Below are 16,218 nucleotides of genomic sequence, written 5' to 3' on the forward strand. Positions count from 1 at the left end.
GTATCTTCCTGAAACAGACCCAGAACCACAACTTTAAAAGAAAACAATACTTTGAAGAGGAAACAATTTGTGAATGCTATGGTTTGAATATCCTCATCAAAACTCATGTTGAAATTAATCCCCATTGTGAGATATTAAGAGGTGAAACCAGGTGGGACTTTCAAGAGTTTATTAGGTCATGAGAACTCTCCCCTTAAGAACTGAATAATCCACTCATAGATTCATGGATTCATGGATGAATGGGCTCTCTTGAGGGTGGTTATGTCATAAAAAGCCACTCTGGCTCTGTCTCTTGGATGCCCCTTCCTGCCATATGATGCCTTGAGCAGAGAGTCCCCCTCACTAGCAAGAAGGACCTGAGTACAGAAGAAATCTATCAATGTTAGACCTTCCAACCTCCAGAACGGTGAGCTGAATAAATCTTTATTCTTATAAATTATCCAGTCTGCATATTATAATAATAGCAACAGTCTGTGTATTATAATTATAAAACAGAAAACAGACTGAGATGCTGCAATTAGGGTCTTATATATGAGTTTCTTGCCTTCAATTAATTGAATGTTTGGTCATCAGAAGAAAAAAAGTACAAATCTAAGCATATACAAACCTACAAGAAATAGTATATAATTCAAGAGGAAATCTTAAGTGAGATTATTTTTACAGTATTTGAGATGAAACATTATGAAATTAAAATAATTTACTAAGAAAAATTTTACTGCAACTCCTAAATCAAAAAAAGGCTTTCCTTGAAGAAAATCAAATCTAATGCATAAGTTAGATTCAACTAGAAGGAGGCTTAAAATAATGCACCAAATGCACTGATTTATAAACTCCCCAGTACAGTGTGAGACACTCATCAAGAAAACTTTTAGTATAGTCAAATTTTTTACTTGACTTAATATACTAACAAACTATTGGAAAACAAAATTGCAAGAATTCCATTTGTATTAGATTAAAATAGCACTATGAGTGAAAATAACAGGTACTATAAAATGTAAGTATGAATTTATGACAGTGGTCCATATTAAGTACAATTTAACCTAATAAGTTAATTACAACAGTAGTAATTACCCTTCATATTCTGTGTTCTCTCTGTTGCCTGATTTTCTCATTTCATTTCTCTTCATGATAACAAGGGTGAAAGTAATAAAAAATGGCAAAATAATATAGAAACTCAGGATAAGCCAGTTGTACCGATGTGCATTATAGCCTTTTTTAAGAAAAAGATCATCTAGAAATGAAACATCAGAAAGTATAGGTTGGTTGGAAACTTTAATAAACTTATATTTTTCTTATTTCAATCATATAAGTGTACACAAACACACACACAATTTTAAAACATTGCAACTTTTAAGGGAAAGAAAAGAACATTTAAGCTCATAACTCCAAAACCATAATGGTACACATTCATACATTTCTTACTTGTCTTTTATGCATATTTGTTTAAATATTATGGTGCTGTATACATTTTGAGTGCTACTGAGTACATTGGGTTTATTTGTAACACCTATAATTTAAAAGTTCTCATTGATTAGCCTCTCCCTTTCTTAGGATACTAAGTTACAGTTAGGTAAGAGTGTGAAATTTCAGTGTGCTCATTGCACAGTAGAATGACCACAGATGGTGATAGTGTACTGTGTATTTCAAAGCATTAGAAGAAAGTTTTCAATGCTTTCATTAAAAAATGATAAATTTTGAGGAGATAGGTTCACTTGATTCAAGTATTGCACATTTCTATATATATATAGAAGCATTACATGTTACCCCATTAGTATGTATAATTTTTATGTTTTATGTAAAAGTTAAAAATAATATTAATTTAAATAAAAAATTCAAAGACTGTATTAAAAACACATAAACTAAACTTAAAAAAAATTGTAAAAAACTTTAGCCACTCCCTGCTAAATTAGTTTCTCTCCTTGCAAGAAAATATTTCCATCTTGTATCAATATCTATATCTGTGTATCTACACATAGTATGTGTATATATTTCCCCTTTTGTTGACATTCTATAACAGTGTTGCCCTTTCACTATTTTTTGCATTTTTTAAAAGCTGAGGCATTACATAATTCAGAAAAATACACAATATATCAATATGTAAAATTAACAATGCATCAACAAAATTAATATGCATATACCTACTATCCTGGATGCAAACAGAACCCATATATTATATATATGTTATATATGTATAATCTACATACATAAAGATATATATATCTATAGATATAATGTATGATCTACATATATTGGTTTTTCTGATTATCATTGATTTATTTTTTAGTGTAACATATAACATATTAACAAAAATATGTATATACTATTACAACTCAAAGAATTTTGTAAACTGAACATGACTATGTAATCAGCATCAAATCCAGAAATATGACATTACCAGAAGCACCTAGAACTTCCTAAGGCTACATTTTTCTTCTCAAGGAAAATCACTACTTTGGCCTCTAAAAGCATGAATCATTTTTGACATATTTTAAATGTTATATTAATGGGGTTATACTGTATGTACTTTTAATCCATCTGAAATTTTTTTGTTTGATATTGCTGACTTTTGTGATGCATCTTCATCATTGCTTATTTTGGTAAAAAGTTCATTCTAATTTGTGGATACTATATCATTGCAAAGAAATAGCAACTAGTAAAGCCTTCTGTTCCATAGAGTATATGTGTACTTTGCCATTTTGGTATTATGAATAGTGATGCTATGAATATTCTATTACATATCTTTTCATTAACATGTTAGCCTTTCTTTTACACATGCATACCCGGAGAGTGGCAAAGCTTGTTCATAACATATATTTTATTCAATTTTAATAAATAATTTCAGTGATATTCTTAAGTACTTGTAACAATTATATTCCCATTAATAGAAAATGAGAGTCTTGGCTATGGCATTTCTTTGGTATTTTCCTTTTTCATATTTTTTTAAATACAATGAAATGCAAGTATTTCCACAATTATATGAGATTTGACAAATGTATACACCACGAGACAAACTGTTACAAGACACAAAGGAGAGGATTATAAAATGATAAAAGGGTCTATTTATTAGGAAGATAAAATAATTATTATGTATACAGTCTTATGCCACTTAAACTGGGATATATTCTTAAAAATGCATCAATAGGGGCTAGGGACATAGCTCAGTTGGTAGAGTGCTTGCCTTGTAAGCATAAGGCCCTGGGTTCGATCCCCAGCACCCAAAAAAAAAAAAAAAAAAAAAAAAAAAAATCAATAGTGATTTTCTCATTGTTCAATCATCAAAATTGTACTTACACAAACCTAAGTGGTACATCCTAAAATACATACCTAGGCTATGTATTATATTCTATTGCTCCTCACCTACAAATGTGTACTGAATATTAGTGCCCTGAATACTGGAGAAAACTGTAACACAATAAGAATTTGGTTATCTAAACATATCTCCATATAGAAAAGGTTCAGTGTATACAATATTAAAAAAGATGAAAGAAAAGACAAAGCTGTATAGGGCACTTACCATGAATGGAATTGCAGGACAGAAAGTTGCCCTGGGTGAGTCAGAGAGTGAATGTGAAGGATTAGGACTACTGACGAATTAATAAACCCTGTACAGTAGGGCTTCAGTAAATTTATTTAAACATGATTCCATAATAAATTAACCTTAGATTATTGTAACTTATTATTTTATAAAATTTCTATGTTTTTAATCTTTTTGTCTCTTAACATTTTGCTTAAAACACAAATACTTTGCACAGCTATGCAAAATATTTTCTTTCTTTGTACCCTCATTGTGTAAGTTTTTATGTATTTTATTTTTTAATTTTTTTAGACTTTTTACTGTTTCTTGAATTAAAAAAAAAAGATCCAAGATGGTGGACTAGAGGGAGGCTGTATTCCTTGTTACTCTGTAACTTGGGTTTCAGGTAGAAGATACCTGTTTCTCTGTGAGGCAGTCTTTGCTGCTTATTAATCCCCTGCTGTTTGCCCCATTTGTCCACTGTGATTAACTGCAGTCCACCAGCATATGGACTACTTTTTAAGTACAGATTGCTCACTGGCGCTTATCATTGCCATTTGCCCATTTGCCTGCCTCTTGCCTGACCATCACCTGCCTTTCACCTACTTATCACCTACTGCCCAAGGTCCACCTGCTGATTATCCACTGGTAGCCTGCAGACCTACCACAGACTGCTGGCAGATTGCCAGCTGCCTGCTGTTGCCTGGAAGTCCACTATCCACAGGTTTGGTTACACATGGCTGCCACCATTTTCAGACAATAGCCAGGACTTGCAGGATCCCGGGCTGGACAGACACACCCCACCTCCAGGAACCCCAGTTGACCAAGCCCACTGTCCTAAGCTGCAGCTCCCCATTTGCCAACACATTTGGAAGCCAGTGTGGCCATGTTGGATTTTCCTGGAAGTGGAAGCAGCCACCTTTAGGTGGGGCAAATTTCATCGTGAGATGCCTACTGGAGACCGGAAGCTCACTGTCAGGTACCTCTCATGCATCAGGCTACTGAAGACTGTGAGGATTGAATACTATATGACTGTTATAGTGTAGATTTCTCTGTTTTTTTCTCCTTGTTGAAAAATTTTAAGTTTCTATTTCTTTATTTTTCTCACTGTCTCTATTTTCCTTTTGTTTATCTGTCTCCTCAGGGTCTTTCTCCCTTTTCTCATGCTAGCAACCAACTTCTTTTGATTACATTTTCACTGTTTCTATGATCTAGAATTTCTTTATACTCTTTCCTTATCCCATTAACAGTAACATCCTACACCCCTACTCATCCTCTTTGTACTCCATTAGAAAATGCAGACCTTATTGCAAATCTATTTGCTAGACTGTAATTAATAATTGAACTTATCCTCTTCATTTATTATGACAATATTGTTAATGTCTTCATAGGAGCTATTTGGTTTAAGGCTGCATACTGTCTGTACTGGGCACTGCTAATATTGATCTCCCCCTTAAAGAAAAGGTTTCTGAAACTTAGACTGTCAATATAAGCCTATAGGGAGGAAACTGTAAGACCCCAGATCTGCACTGCAGAGAGGAAGATACATGAACAACACGAAAAAAACAAGGGAAGAAATGTTCCAAACAAACCTAGATTCTATATTAATAGAATCCAGTAACAGCATGGTAGAAGAAATGTCAGAAGAGGAGTTCAGAATATATATAATTAAAATAATTTCTGAAGCAAAGGATGAGATAAGAGAGCAAATGCAGGCAATGAATGACCACTCCAATAAGCAGTTGAAAGAACAACTACAGGAAGCAAAAGATCAATTCAACAGAGATAGAGATTCTCAAAACACACACACACACACACACACACACACACACACAGAAATACTTGAAATGAAGGAAAAAAATAAACCGAATAAAAAACTCAATGGAAAGCATCACCAACAGATTAGATCACTTGGAAGACAGAACCTCAGACAATGAAGACAAAATATTTAATCTTGAAAATAAAGTTGACCAAACAGAGAAGATGGGAAATCATGAAAAGACCAAATTTAAGAATTATCAGGATTGAGGAAGGCACAGAGATACAAACCAAAGGAATGAACAACCTATTCAATGAAATAATATCAGAAATTTTCCCAAACCTGAAGAATGAAATGGAAAATCAAATACAAGAGGCTTACAGAACACCAAATGCACAAAATTACAACAGATACACACCAAGGCACATTTTAATAAAAACGCCTAACATACAAAATAAAGATAGGATTTTGAAGACTGAGAGAGAAATGCATCAGATTACATATAGGGGGAAACCAATACGGATATCAGCAGATTTCTCAGCACAGATTCTAAAAGATACAAGGGTGTGGAACAACATATTTCAAGGTCTGAAAGAACATGGTTGCCAAGCAAGAATCCTATATGCAACAAAACTAACCTTTAGATTTGAAGATGAAATAAAATCCTTCCATGATAAACAAAAGTTAAAATAATTTACAAATACAAAGCCTGCACTACAGAACATCCTCAGCAAAATATTCTATGAGGAGGAAATGAAAAACAACAATGTAGGTCAGCAAAGGGAGGAACTATCTTAAAGGAAAAGTCAATCAAAGGAGAAACCAAGTCAAAAACCAAAAATAATCCCAAATGATTGGGAATACAAATCATATATCAATAATAACCCTGAATATTAATGACATATCTCATCAATCAAAAGACATAGACTGGCAGAATTGATTAAAAAGAAAGACCCAATGATATGCTGCCTTCAAGACATCCACTGACTAAAGATGAAAGGATGGGAAAAAACCACCACGCACATGGACTCAGTAAAAAAGTGGGGATTTCCATCCTTATTTCAGATAAAGTGGACTTCAAGCCACAGTTAGTCAGAAGGGATAAAGAAGGACATTTCATACTGCTTAAGGGAACCATAAATCAGGAAGACATAATGATAGTAAATATTTATGCTCCAAACAATGGTGCCTCCATGTATATCAAACAAATCCTTCTCAATTCCAGGAATCAAATAGACCACAACACAATAATTCTGGATGATGTTAACACACCACTCTCACCACTGGATAGATCTTCCAAACAAAAACTAAACAAAGAAAACATAGAACTCAACAACACAATCAGTAACTTAGACTTAACAGATATATAGAGAATAATCCATCCATCAACAAGTGAACACACTTTCTTCTCAGCAGCACATGGATCCTTCTCTAAAATAGACCATATGTTATGCCACAAAGCAGCCCTTAGGAAATGCAAAAAAAAAATAGAGATACTGCCTTGTGTTCTATCAGAATATAATGGAATAAAATTAGAAATCAATAACAAAATAAAAAACAGAAATTACTCCAACACATGGAGACTAAATAATATGCTATTGAATGAAGCATGGATAACAGAAAACATCAGGGAGGAGATAAAAAAAATTCTTAGAGGTAAATGAGAATGACAACACAACGTATCAAAATCTCTGGGACACTATGAAAGCAGTACTAACAGGAAAATTCATTGCATGAGGTGTATTCAAGAAAAGAATAAAAAGTCAACAACTAAATGACCTAACATTACAGCTCAAAATCCTAGAAAAAGAAGAATATAACAATACCAAAAGTAGAAGAAGACAGGAAATAATTAAAATCAGAGCTGAAATCAATGAAATTGAAACAAAACAATTCAAAAAATTGACAAAACAAAAAGTTGGTTCTTTGAAAAACATAATCAAAATTGATAATCCCTTAGCCACACAAACAAAGAGAGAGAAAACTCAAATTACTGAAATTCGTGATGAAAAGGAAAATATCATAACAGATACCACTGAAATACATAGCATAATGAGAAGCTACTTTGAAAATCTATACTCCAACAAAATAGAAAATATCAAAGACATTGAAAAATTTCTAGAGACATATGATCCTCACAAACTGAACCAGGAGGACATACACAATTTAAACAGATCAATTTCAAGCAAAAAAATAGAAGAAACCATCAAAAGTCTACCAACCAAGAAAAGCCCAGGACCAGACAGATTCTCAACTGAATAATATAAGACCTTCAAAAAAGAACTCATTCCAATACTCCTGAAAGTATTCTAGGAAATAGAAAAGGAGGGAACCATTCCAAACTCATTCTATGAAGCTAGTGTCACTGTAATACCAAAACCAGACAAAGACATATCAAGGAAAGAAAATTTTAGACCACTATCTCTGACAAATATAGACACAAAAATTCTTAACAAAATTCTGGTAAATCGAATACAAAAACATATTAAGAAGATAATGCACCATGATCAAGTGGGGTACATCCCCGGGATGCAATGTTGGTTCGACATTCAGAAATCAATAAATGTAATTCATCACATCAATAGACTTAAGGTTAAGAATCATACGATTATTTCAATAGAGGTAGAGAAAGTGTTTGACAAAATACAACACCCCTTCATGCTCAAAACACTATAAAATATAGAGATAGTAGGAACATACCTCAGCATTGTAAAGGCTATTTATGCTAAGCCCATGGCCAACATCATTCTTAATGGAGAAAAACTAAAAGCATTTCCTTTAAAAACTGGAACAAGACAGGGATGCCCTCTCTCACCACTTCTATTCAGCATTGTCCTTGAAATACTAGCCAGAGCAATTAAACAGACCAAAGAAATTAAAAGGATACAAATAGGAAAAGAAGAACTCAAGCTGTCACTTTTTGCCAATGACATGATTCTGTATCACTACAGTGATGCAGCCACATCAATGTTCATAGCAGCTCAATTCACAATAGCTAGCTTATGAAACCAACCAAGATGCCCTTCAATTGATGAATGGATACAGGATCTGTGGTACATATACACCGTGGAATATTACTCAGCCATAAAGAATAAAATTATGGCATTTGCTAGTAGATGGATGAAGCTGGAAAATATCTTGCTAAGTGAAATAGATCAAGCCCAAAAAATCATGGGTTGAATGTTTTCTCTGACAAGTGGATGAAGATACATAACAAGAGGGGGGCAGTGGGGAGGGCGTGGAAGAGAACAATGAAGGAACTTTGAATGGCGTAGAGGAAAATAGGGCAGGTGGGGTGGGGGAAGGAAAGATTGCAGAAAGAAACAGAAGTATTACCCTGTGTATATATGTGATTACATGAATAGTGTGAATCTACATCATGTACAACCATAGAAATGAAAAGTTGTACCCCATTTGTGTACAATGAATCAAAGTGCAGTCTGCAAATAAAAAATTAGTAAAAAATGTGAAATTAAAAAAGACATAAACACAAACATTAGTCTAGGTCTAATCCCAGCCAGAGAGTAAATATCACTGTTCCACTTCCACATCTTGTCCCACTAGAAGGTCTCCAGGGTCAAATACATACATGAGCTGTCATCTCCTAAAACAACAAAGTCTTCTTCCAAATGCCTCCTCCAGGACTTGCCTGAGACTCTTCTGGAGAAGGTGTCATTCTCTTCAGAAGTATGTCCACAGTGGAATGCACCCTGAACATTCTTCTCTATTGATAAAAAAGCTGTTGATGTTTGAGTCCCTATTTTCAAACTTTTATGCAAAGTGTGTTGAGATCCACTACAAAAGCATCTACTAAACCCTCCTCTGTGAACTTCCATGGGGGTGATTATTATTTTTTCTTCCTCGGTTTTCCTTTTCTTTGGCATCTTTTTCAGCTGTGTCCTCCTGTTTCAGTTGCAATATCTCCTCCTTAGTCAGATCCTCAGGAACCACCCCTAGGTGTCATCCTCATCCACACGTAGGTTAACATGGTTTGCCATCCAACCACAGCCTTCTTGAAGTTTGCAAACTCCTCATCCTTGAAAAATCCTTTAAAGTCATGGATAAACCCCTCTGGTGTTTCCTTCCAGGTGCCATTTCATAAACTTGTTGGTGATATCAACTCAAGCCCCAACGAAGTTCTTGTTTCTGTCACAGATGTTTTAATTCTTCCAGAATTGGAATATCTCCTGAACGACTTGCCTGAGGGTCTTCTTGAGGAGGTCTCACTCTTTTCCAAAAAGTGTGGGTATGGTGGTTTGATTGATTTTTTTTCCTCATAGATTTGCTTATAAGTAAATAATGAAACATGACTTCACCAAAGAGGGTTTGGATCATCCATGACTTTCTCTTGATCCTCCAGCACACCGGCAGTGTGCGCTTGAAACCTCGTGTTGACTTTGCCTCCAGGTGTCCATTTCCAGAAGTTTCATCCATCCAGAGATATTTTCTCTGACAAGTAATTTTCCTCCACAATGTTTATCTAGAGTTTGCAAAGTTCCTTCAGCTGCCTTCATATCAGCACCTGCAGACTTACCACTCACACTCACATGATGCAACAACCAACAATTCTTAAATCATTCAAACCAGCCAGAGCTATCAGTAAATTTGCTGTTCCTTTCCCTATGTGTTCAAATCTGCTTTAGAATTTTTCATTTTTAGTTGGTGTGGTTTTTAATTCCAAAACTTGTTTGGTTCTGTTTTATAGTTCCTACCTCTAATAATATTCTTTTTGTGCACACATTTTTCCATGATTGGGTTTAATTCTTTGTTCATGGTTCCCTATAGGGATTGAGTAGGTTTAAGACAGAAAAGTTTAAAGCCTTTGTCTAACACATCATATTTGGGGATTCCTTCTTTATTAAAATATTTTTTTTTATTTTTACAGACACATTTTGATTCATTGTACACCAATGGGGTACAACTTTTCATTTCTATTGTATATTGTATATTCATATTTCATTTCTATTGTCTATTGTATATTATATATTCACAATGTATATTCACACCATTCAAGTAATCATACATATATAGAGAGTAATATTGTCTGTTTCATTCTACTGTTTTTCCATTCCCACCCCCTCCCATCCCTTTTTCCTCTACACCATCCAAAGTTCCTTCATTCTTCTCTTCCCCACCCCCAGCCATCCTTATATAACCGCCCATGGTTATATATTGTCATGCACTTATCACAGAAAACATTCAGCCTTTGGTTTTTTGGGGTTGGCCTATTTCACTTAGCATGACATTTTCCAACTTCATCCATTTACCAGCAAATGCCATAATTTTATTCTTTATGGCTGAGTAATATTCCATTGTGCATATGTACCACAGTTTCTTTATCCATTCATCAATTGAAGGACATCTAGGTTGGTTCCACAATCTGGCTATTGTGAATTGAGCAGCTCTGAACATTGATGTGGCTGTATCTCTGTAGTATGCTGATTTTAAGTCCTTTGGGTATAGGCTGAGGAGTGGGATAGCTGGGTCAAATGGTGGGTCCATCTCAAGCTTTCTGAGGAATCTCCATATTGCTTTCCAGAGTGCCTGTACCAATTTGCAACTCCATCAGCAATGTACAAGTATACCTTTTCCCCCACATCCATGGCAACACTTATTATTGCTTGTATTCTTGATAATAGTCATTCTAATTGGAGTTAGATAAAATCTTAGGGTAGTTTTAATTTGCATTTCTCTAATTACTAGGGATGATGAGCACTTTTTCATATATTTGTTGATCACCTGTATGTCTTCTTCTGTGAAGTGTCTGCCCATTTCCTTAGCTCATTTATTTACTGGGTGCTTTGTATTTTTTGGTGTAAAGTTTTTTAAGCTCTTTATAAACTTTGGAGATGAGTGCTCTGTCTAAAGTGTGTGTGGAAAAGATTTTCTCCCACTCTGTAGGCTCTCTTTTCTCATTATTGCTTGTTTCCTGTGCTGAGAAAAAACTTTTTCATTTGAATCTATCCCATTTATTGATTCTTGCTTTTATTTCCTGTGCTATGGGGGTCTTGTTAAGGAAGTCTGGTCCTAAACCAACATGATGAAGATTCAGGCCTACTTTTTCTTCTATTTGGTAAAGGGTCTCAGGTCTAATTCCTAGATTCTTGATCCATTTTGAGTTGAGTTTTGTACAGGGTAAGAGATAGGAGTTTAGTTTCATTTTATTGCATATGAATTTCCAGTTTTCCCAGCAAAATTTGTTGAAGAGTCTATCTTTTCTCCATTGTAAGTTTTTGGCACCCTTGTCTAGTATGAGGTTACTGTACTTATGTGGGTATGTCTCCATGTCTTCTATCCTGTACTATTGATCTACGTGTCTATTTTGGTGCCAGTACCAAGCTGTTTTCTTTTTTTTTTTTTTTTCCTATTGCCCTATAGTAGAGTTTAGGTTCTGGTATAGTGATACCTCCTGCTTCACTCTTCCTGTCCAGGATTGTTTTGGCTATTCTGGGTCTTTTGTTCTTCCAGACGAATTTCATGATTGCTTTTTCTCTTTCTATGAGAAATGTCATAGGGATTTTAATTGGAATTGTGTTAAATCTGTATAGCGCCTTTGGAAGTATGGTCATTTTGACAATATTAATTCTGCCTATCCAAGAACATGGAAGATCTTTCCATCTTCTAAGGTCTTCCTCAATTTCTTTCTTCAATGTTTTGTATTTTTCATTATAGAGATCTTTTACCTCTTTGGTTAGATTGATTCCCAAGTATTTTATTTTTTTGAAGCTATTGCAAATAGAGTTGTTTTCCTCACTTCCCTTTCAGCTGTTTCATGGCTTATATATAAAAATGCTTTAGATTTATGTGTGCTGATTTTATAACCTGCGATTTTGTTGAATTCATTGATGAGATCTAGAAGTTTTCTGGCGCCTCTACATAGAGAATGATGTCATCAGAAAATAGTGACAGCTTTAGGTCCTCTTTTCCTATTCATATCCCTTTAATTTCTTTAGTCTGTCCAACTGCTCTGGCTAGTATTTCGAGTACGATGTGGAATAGAAGTGGTGAAAGAGGGCATCCTTGTCTTGTTCCCATTTTTAAAGGGAACGCTTTCAGTTTTTCTCCATTAAAAATGATGCTGGCCATGGGCTTAGCATAAATAGCCTTTACAATGTTCAGGTATGTTCCTACTATCCCTATTTTTAATAGTGTTTTGAGCATGAAGGGGTGTTGTATTTTGTCAAACGCTTTTCTGTGTCAATTGAAATAACCATATGATTCTTATCCATAAGTCTGTTTACATGATGGATTACGTCTGTTGATTTACGGATGCTAAATCATCCTTGCGTTCAAGGGATGAACCCCACTTGATCGTGGTGCACAATTTTCTTAATATATTTTTGGATACAATTTGCCAGTATTTTGTTAAAGATCTTTGTATCTATATTCATCAGAGATATTGGTCTAAAATTTTCTTTTCTTCATGTGTCTTTGCCTGGTTTGGGTATGAGGGTGATATTAGCTTCATAGAATGAGTTTGGTAGGGTTCCCTCCTTTTCTATTTCCTGGAATACTTTAAGAAGTATTGAAATGAGCTTTTCTTTGAAGGTTTTGTAGAACTCAGCTGAGAATCCATCTGGTCATGGGCTTTCCCTGGATGGTACGCCTTTAATGGCTTCTTCTATCTCTTTGCTTGATATTGATCAGTTTAAATTGTGTATGTCCGACTGCATTAGCGCTCCAGGCGGCTGCTCAGAGGAGAAGGCGAGTGGTGAGTTGTTTGGACTTAAAGTGACAGCTCCTGAACACAGGGGGGCTGCATGGAGGAGAAGTGTGGTGGGTCGCTTGGTCTTGAGTGGCCGCACCAGAGCTCCAGGCGGTTGCCCAGAGGACTCGTGCAGCGGGTCACGTGGATTCAGAGCCACTCAGAGCAACCGCTCCTGAACACCCGGGGGGTTATCTGGAGAAGGAGGAGGAACGGGGAGGGTCACTTCGACTCGGAGTGATTGATTGCCCAGGGCTACGGGTGGTTGGTGGGAGGTGGAGGCACGCAGTGAGTTGCTTGGACTCCTAGTAACCGCACCAGAATACTGGGCGGCTGTCTGGAGGAAGAGGCGTGTGGTGGGTCTCTGGGACTCAGAGCGATTGTACGGGGCCCCAGGTGGCTGCTCAGAGGAGGGGCCACATAGCCAGGTGATTAGGTGCAGAGCAGGGTCCCAGGATCTAGGAGGCTTCTTGGTGGAAGAGCCGCACAGAGACAGGCTTAGGGCGGAGCGAAGGTTCCAGGCCTGCAGGCAGATTCTCTGAGGAGGGGCAGCCTAAGGAGATTCATCTGCGAAGGGTGAGGCTCCCAGGCCCAGGAGGTAGGGCCGGGCCCCTGGGAACTTTGCAGAGGAACGCAGTCCAGCCCAGGCCGTAGCTGTACATTGAGGGGAACCTCTAGGAGGGAACTGACGAGCGAGACTTCCCCACCGGGTGAGTCTTCCCTGCCGGGTGAGGTTTCCCCACAAGGACAGTAAAACCAGAGACTCAGGCCCAAACAGGCCTTGCCTCAGCCCGCAGCCTAGGTCCCTTTGGATGACCATTGGTCAACAAGTGGAGGCACCTCTGCCCACTAGCAGGGATTATACCCCACCTGAAGGCCACCACTCCTAGAGAGGCAGCTTCCTTGTGGAGCACTGCATTATCAACTTCCTCCAAGACTTCAGGCTACTGAAGGCTAAGGGGGGATATATATAGAAATCTTCAGGGACATTGTAAGTCAATAGAGGAAATCTGCAATAACTCAGCGGTCCACTGATACCTGAACAATATGAGAAAACAAGGAAAGAAAATGCTGCAAACAAATCTAGATGTTACATCAATAAAACCCAATGACAACATGGCAGAAGAAATGACAGAAAAGGAGTTCAGAATGTACATAATTAAAATGATCAGAGAAGCAAACGATGAGAAGAAAGAGCAAATGCAAGCATTGAATGATCGCACCAATCGACAGTTAAAAGAGCAAATACAGGAAGCAAAAGATCATTTCAATAAAGAGTTAGAGATATTGAAAAAAAACCAAACAGAAATCCTTGAAATGAAAGAAACAATAAACCAAATTAAGAACTCCATAGAAAGCATATCCAATAGGATAGAACACCTGGAAGACAGAACCTCAGACATTGAACACAAAATATTTAACCTTGAAAACAAAGTTGAACAAACAGAGAAGATGGTAAGAAATCATGAACAGAATCTACAAGAACTATGGGATATCATGAAAAGGCCAAATTTAAGAATTATTGGGATTGAGGAAGGCCTAGAGAAACAAGCCAAAGGAATGAACAATTTATTCAATGAAATAATATCAGAAAATTTCCCAAATCTGAAGAATGAAATGGAAAATCAAGTTCAAGAGGCTTATAGGACTCCAAATACACAAAATTACAACAGACCCACACCAAGGCACATTATAATGCAAATACCTAACATACAAAATAAAGACAGAATTTTAAAGGCTGTGAGAGAAAAGAACCAAATTACATTCAGGGGGAAACCAATAAGGATATCAGCAGATTTTTCAATCCAGACGCTAAAAGCTAGAAGGGCCTGGAACAACATTTTTCAAGCCCTGAAAGAAAATGGATGCCAACCAAGAATCTTATACCCAGCAAAACTTGCCTTCAAATTTGACGATGAAATAAAATCCTTCCATGATAAACAAAAGCTAAAAGAATTTACAAAAAGAAAGCCAGCATTACAGAACATTCTCAGCAAAATATTCCATGAGGAAGAGATGAAAAACAAAGAAGCAAATCAGCAAAGGGAGGAATTATCCTAAAGGAATTGTCAAATAAAGGAGGAAACAAGTTGTGTCAAACAAATAAATAAGTAAAATTTTAAAAATGAACCAAATGACCGGGAAACCAAATCATATCTCTATAATAACCCTGAATGTTAATGGCCTGAATTCATCAATCAAAAGACATAGACTGGCAGATTGGATTAAAAAGAAAGATCCAACAATATGTTGCCTGCAAGAGACTCACCTCATAGAAAAAGATACCCATAGACTAAAGGTGAAAGGATGGGGAAAAACATACCATGCACATGGACTCAGCAAAAAAGCTGGAGTATCCATCCTCATTTCCGATAATGTGGACTTCAAGCCAAAGTTAGTCAGAAGAGATAAAGAAGGTCATTTCATACTGCTTAAGGGAAGCATAAATCAGCAAGATATAACAATCATAAACATCTATGCCCCAAACAGTGGCTCATCCATGTATGCCAAACAAATCCTTCTCAATTTCAGAAACTAAATAGACCATAACACAATAATACTAGGTGATTTTAACACGTCTCTCTCACCACTGGACAGATCTTCCAGACAAAAATTGAACAAAGAAACCATAGATCTCAATAACACAATCAATAATTTAGACTTAACGGACATTTATAGAATATACCATCCAACCAAGAGCGAATACACTTTCTTCTCAGCAGCACATGGATCCTTCTCTAAAATAGACCATATATTATGCCACAAAGCTAATGTTAGCAAATACAAGAAGATAGAGACACTAGCATGTATTCTATCAGATCATAATGGATTGAAGTTAGAAATAAATGAAAGAGTAAAACACAGAAACTATTCCAACATCTGGAGATTAAACAATATGCTATTATATGATGAATGGATAACACATGATATTAGGAAGGATATTAAAAAATTCTTAGAGGTAAATGAGAACAAAGAAACATCATATCAAAATCTCTGGGACACTATGAAAGCAGTACTTAGAGGGAAATTTATTTCATGGAGCGCATTTAATAAAAGAAGTAAAACTCAACAAATAAACGACCTAACACTACAGCTCAAAGCCCTAGAAAATAAGAACAGAACAGCACCAAAAGTAGTAGAAGACAGGAAATAGTTAAACTCAGAGCTGAAATCAATGAAATTGAAACAAAAGAAACAATACAAAAAATTGACAAAATAAAGTTGGTTCTTTGAAAAAAT

At 36.1% G+C, this 16,218-nt stretch overlaps 1 protein-coding gene across 1 annotated transcript in view; it reads right to left on the reverse strand.

Annotated features, from left to right (window-relative positions):
- Window positions 1-1,067: 1,067 nt before the first annotated feature.
- Window positions 1,068-16,218, reverse strand: part of LOC306662459 (disintegrin and metalloproteinase domain-containing protein 18-like) — a gene marked incomplete at both ends in the record, with an annotated part of 161,443 nt that continues 146,292 nt past the window's right edge. Inside the window, one exon of the mRNA XM_079142167.1 lies at window positions 1,068-1,231. Coding sequence (XP_078998293.1) covers window positions 1,068-1,231 — 164 coding nt within the window. The remainder of the gene's footprint in view (window positions 1,232-16,218) is intronic.

The sequence above is a fragment of the Sciurus vulgaris genome, assembly GCF_902686455.1.
Source record: "Sciurus vulgaris genome assembly, chromosome: 5".
NCBI classification, from domain to species: domain Eukaryota; kingdom Metazoa; phylum Chordata; class Mammalia; order Rodentia; family Sciuridae; genus Sciurus; species Sciurus vulgaris.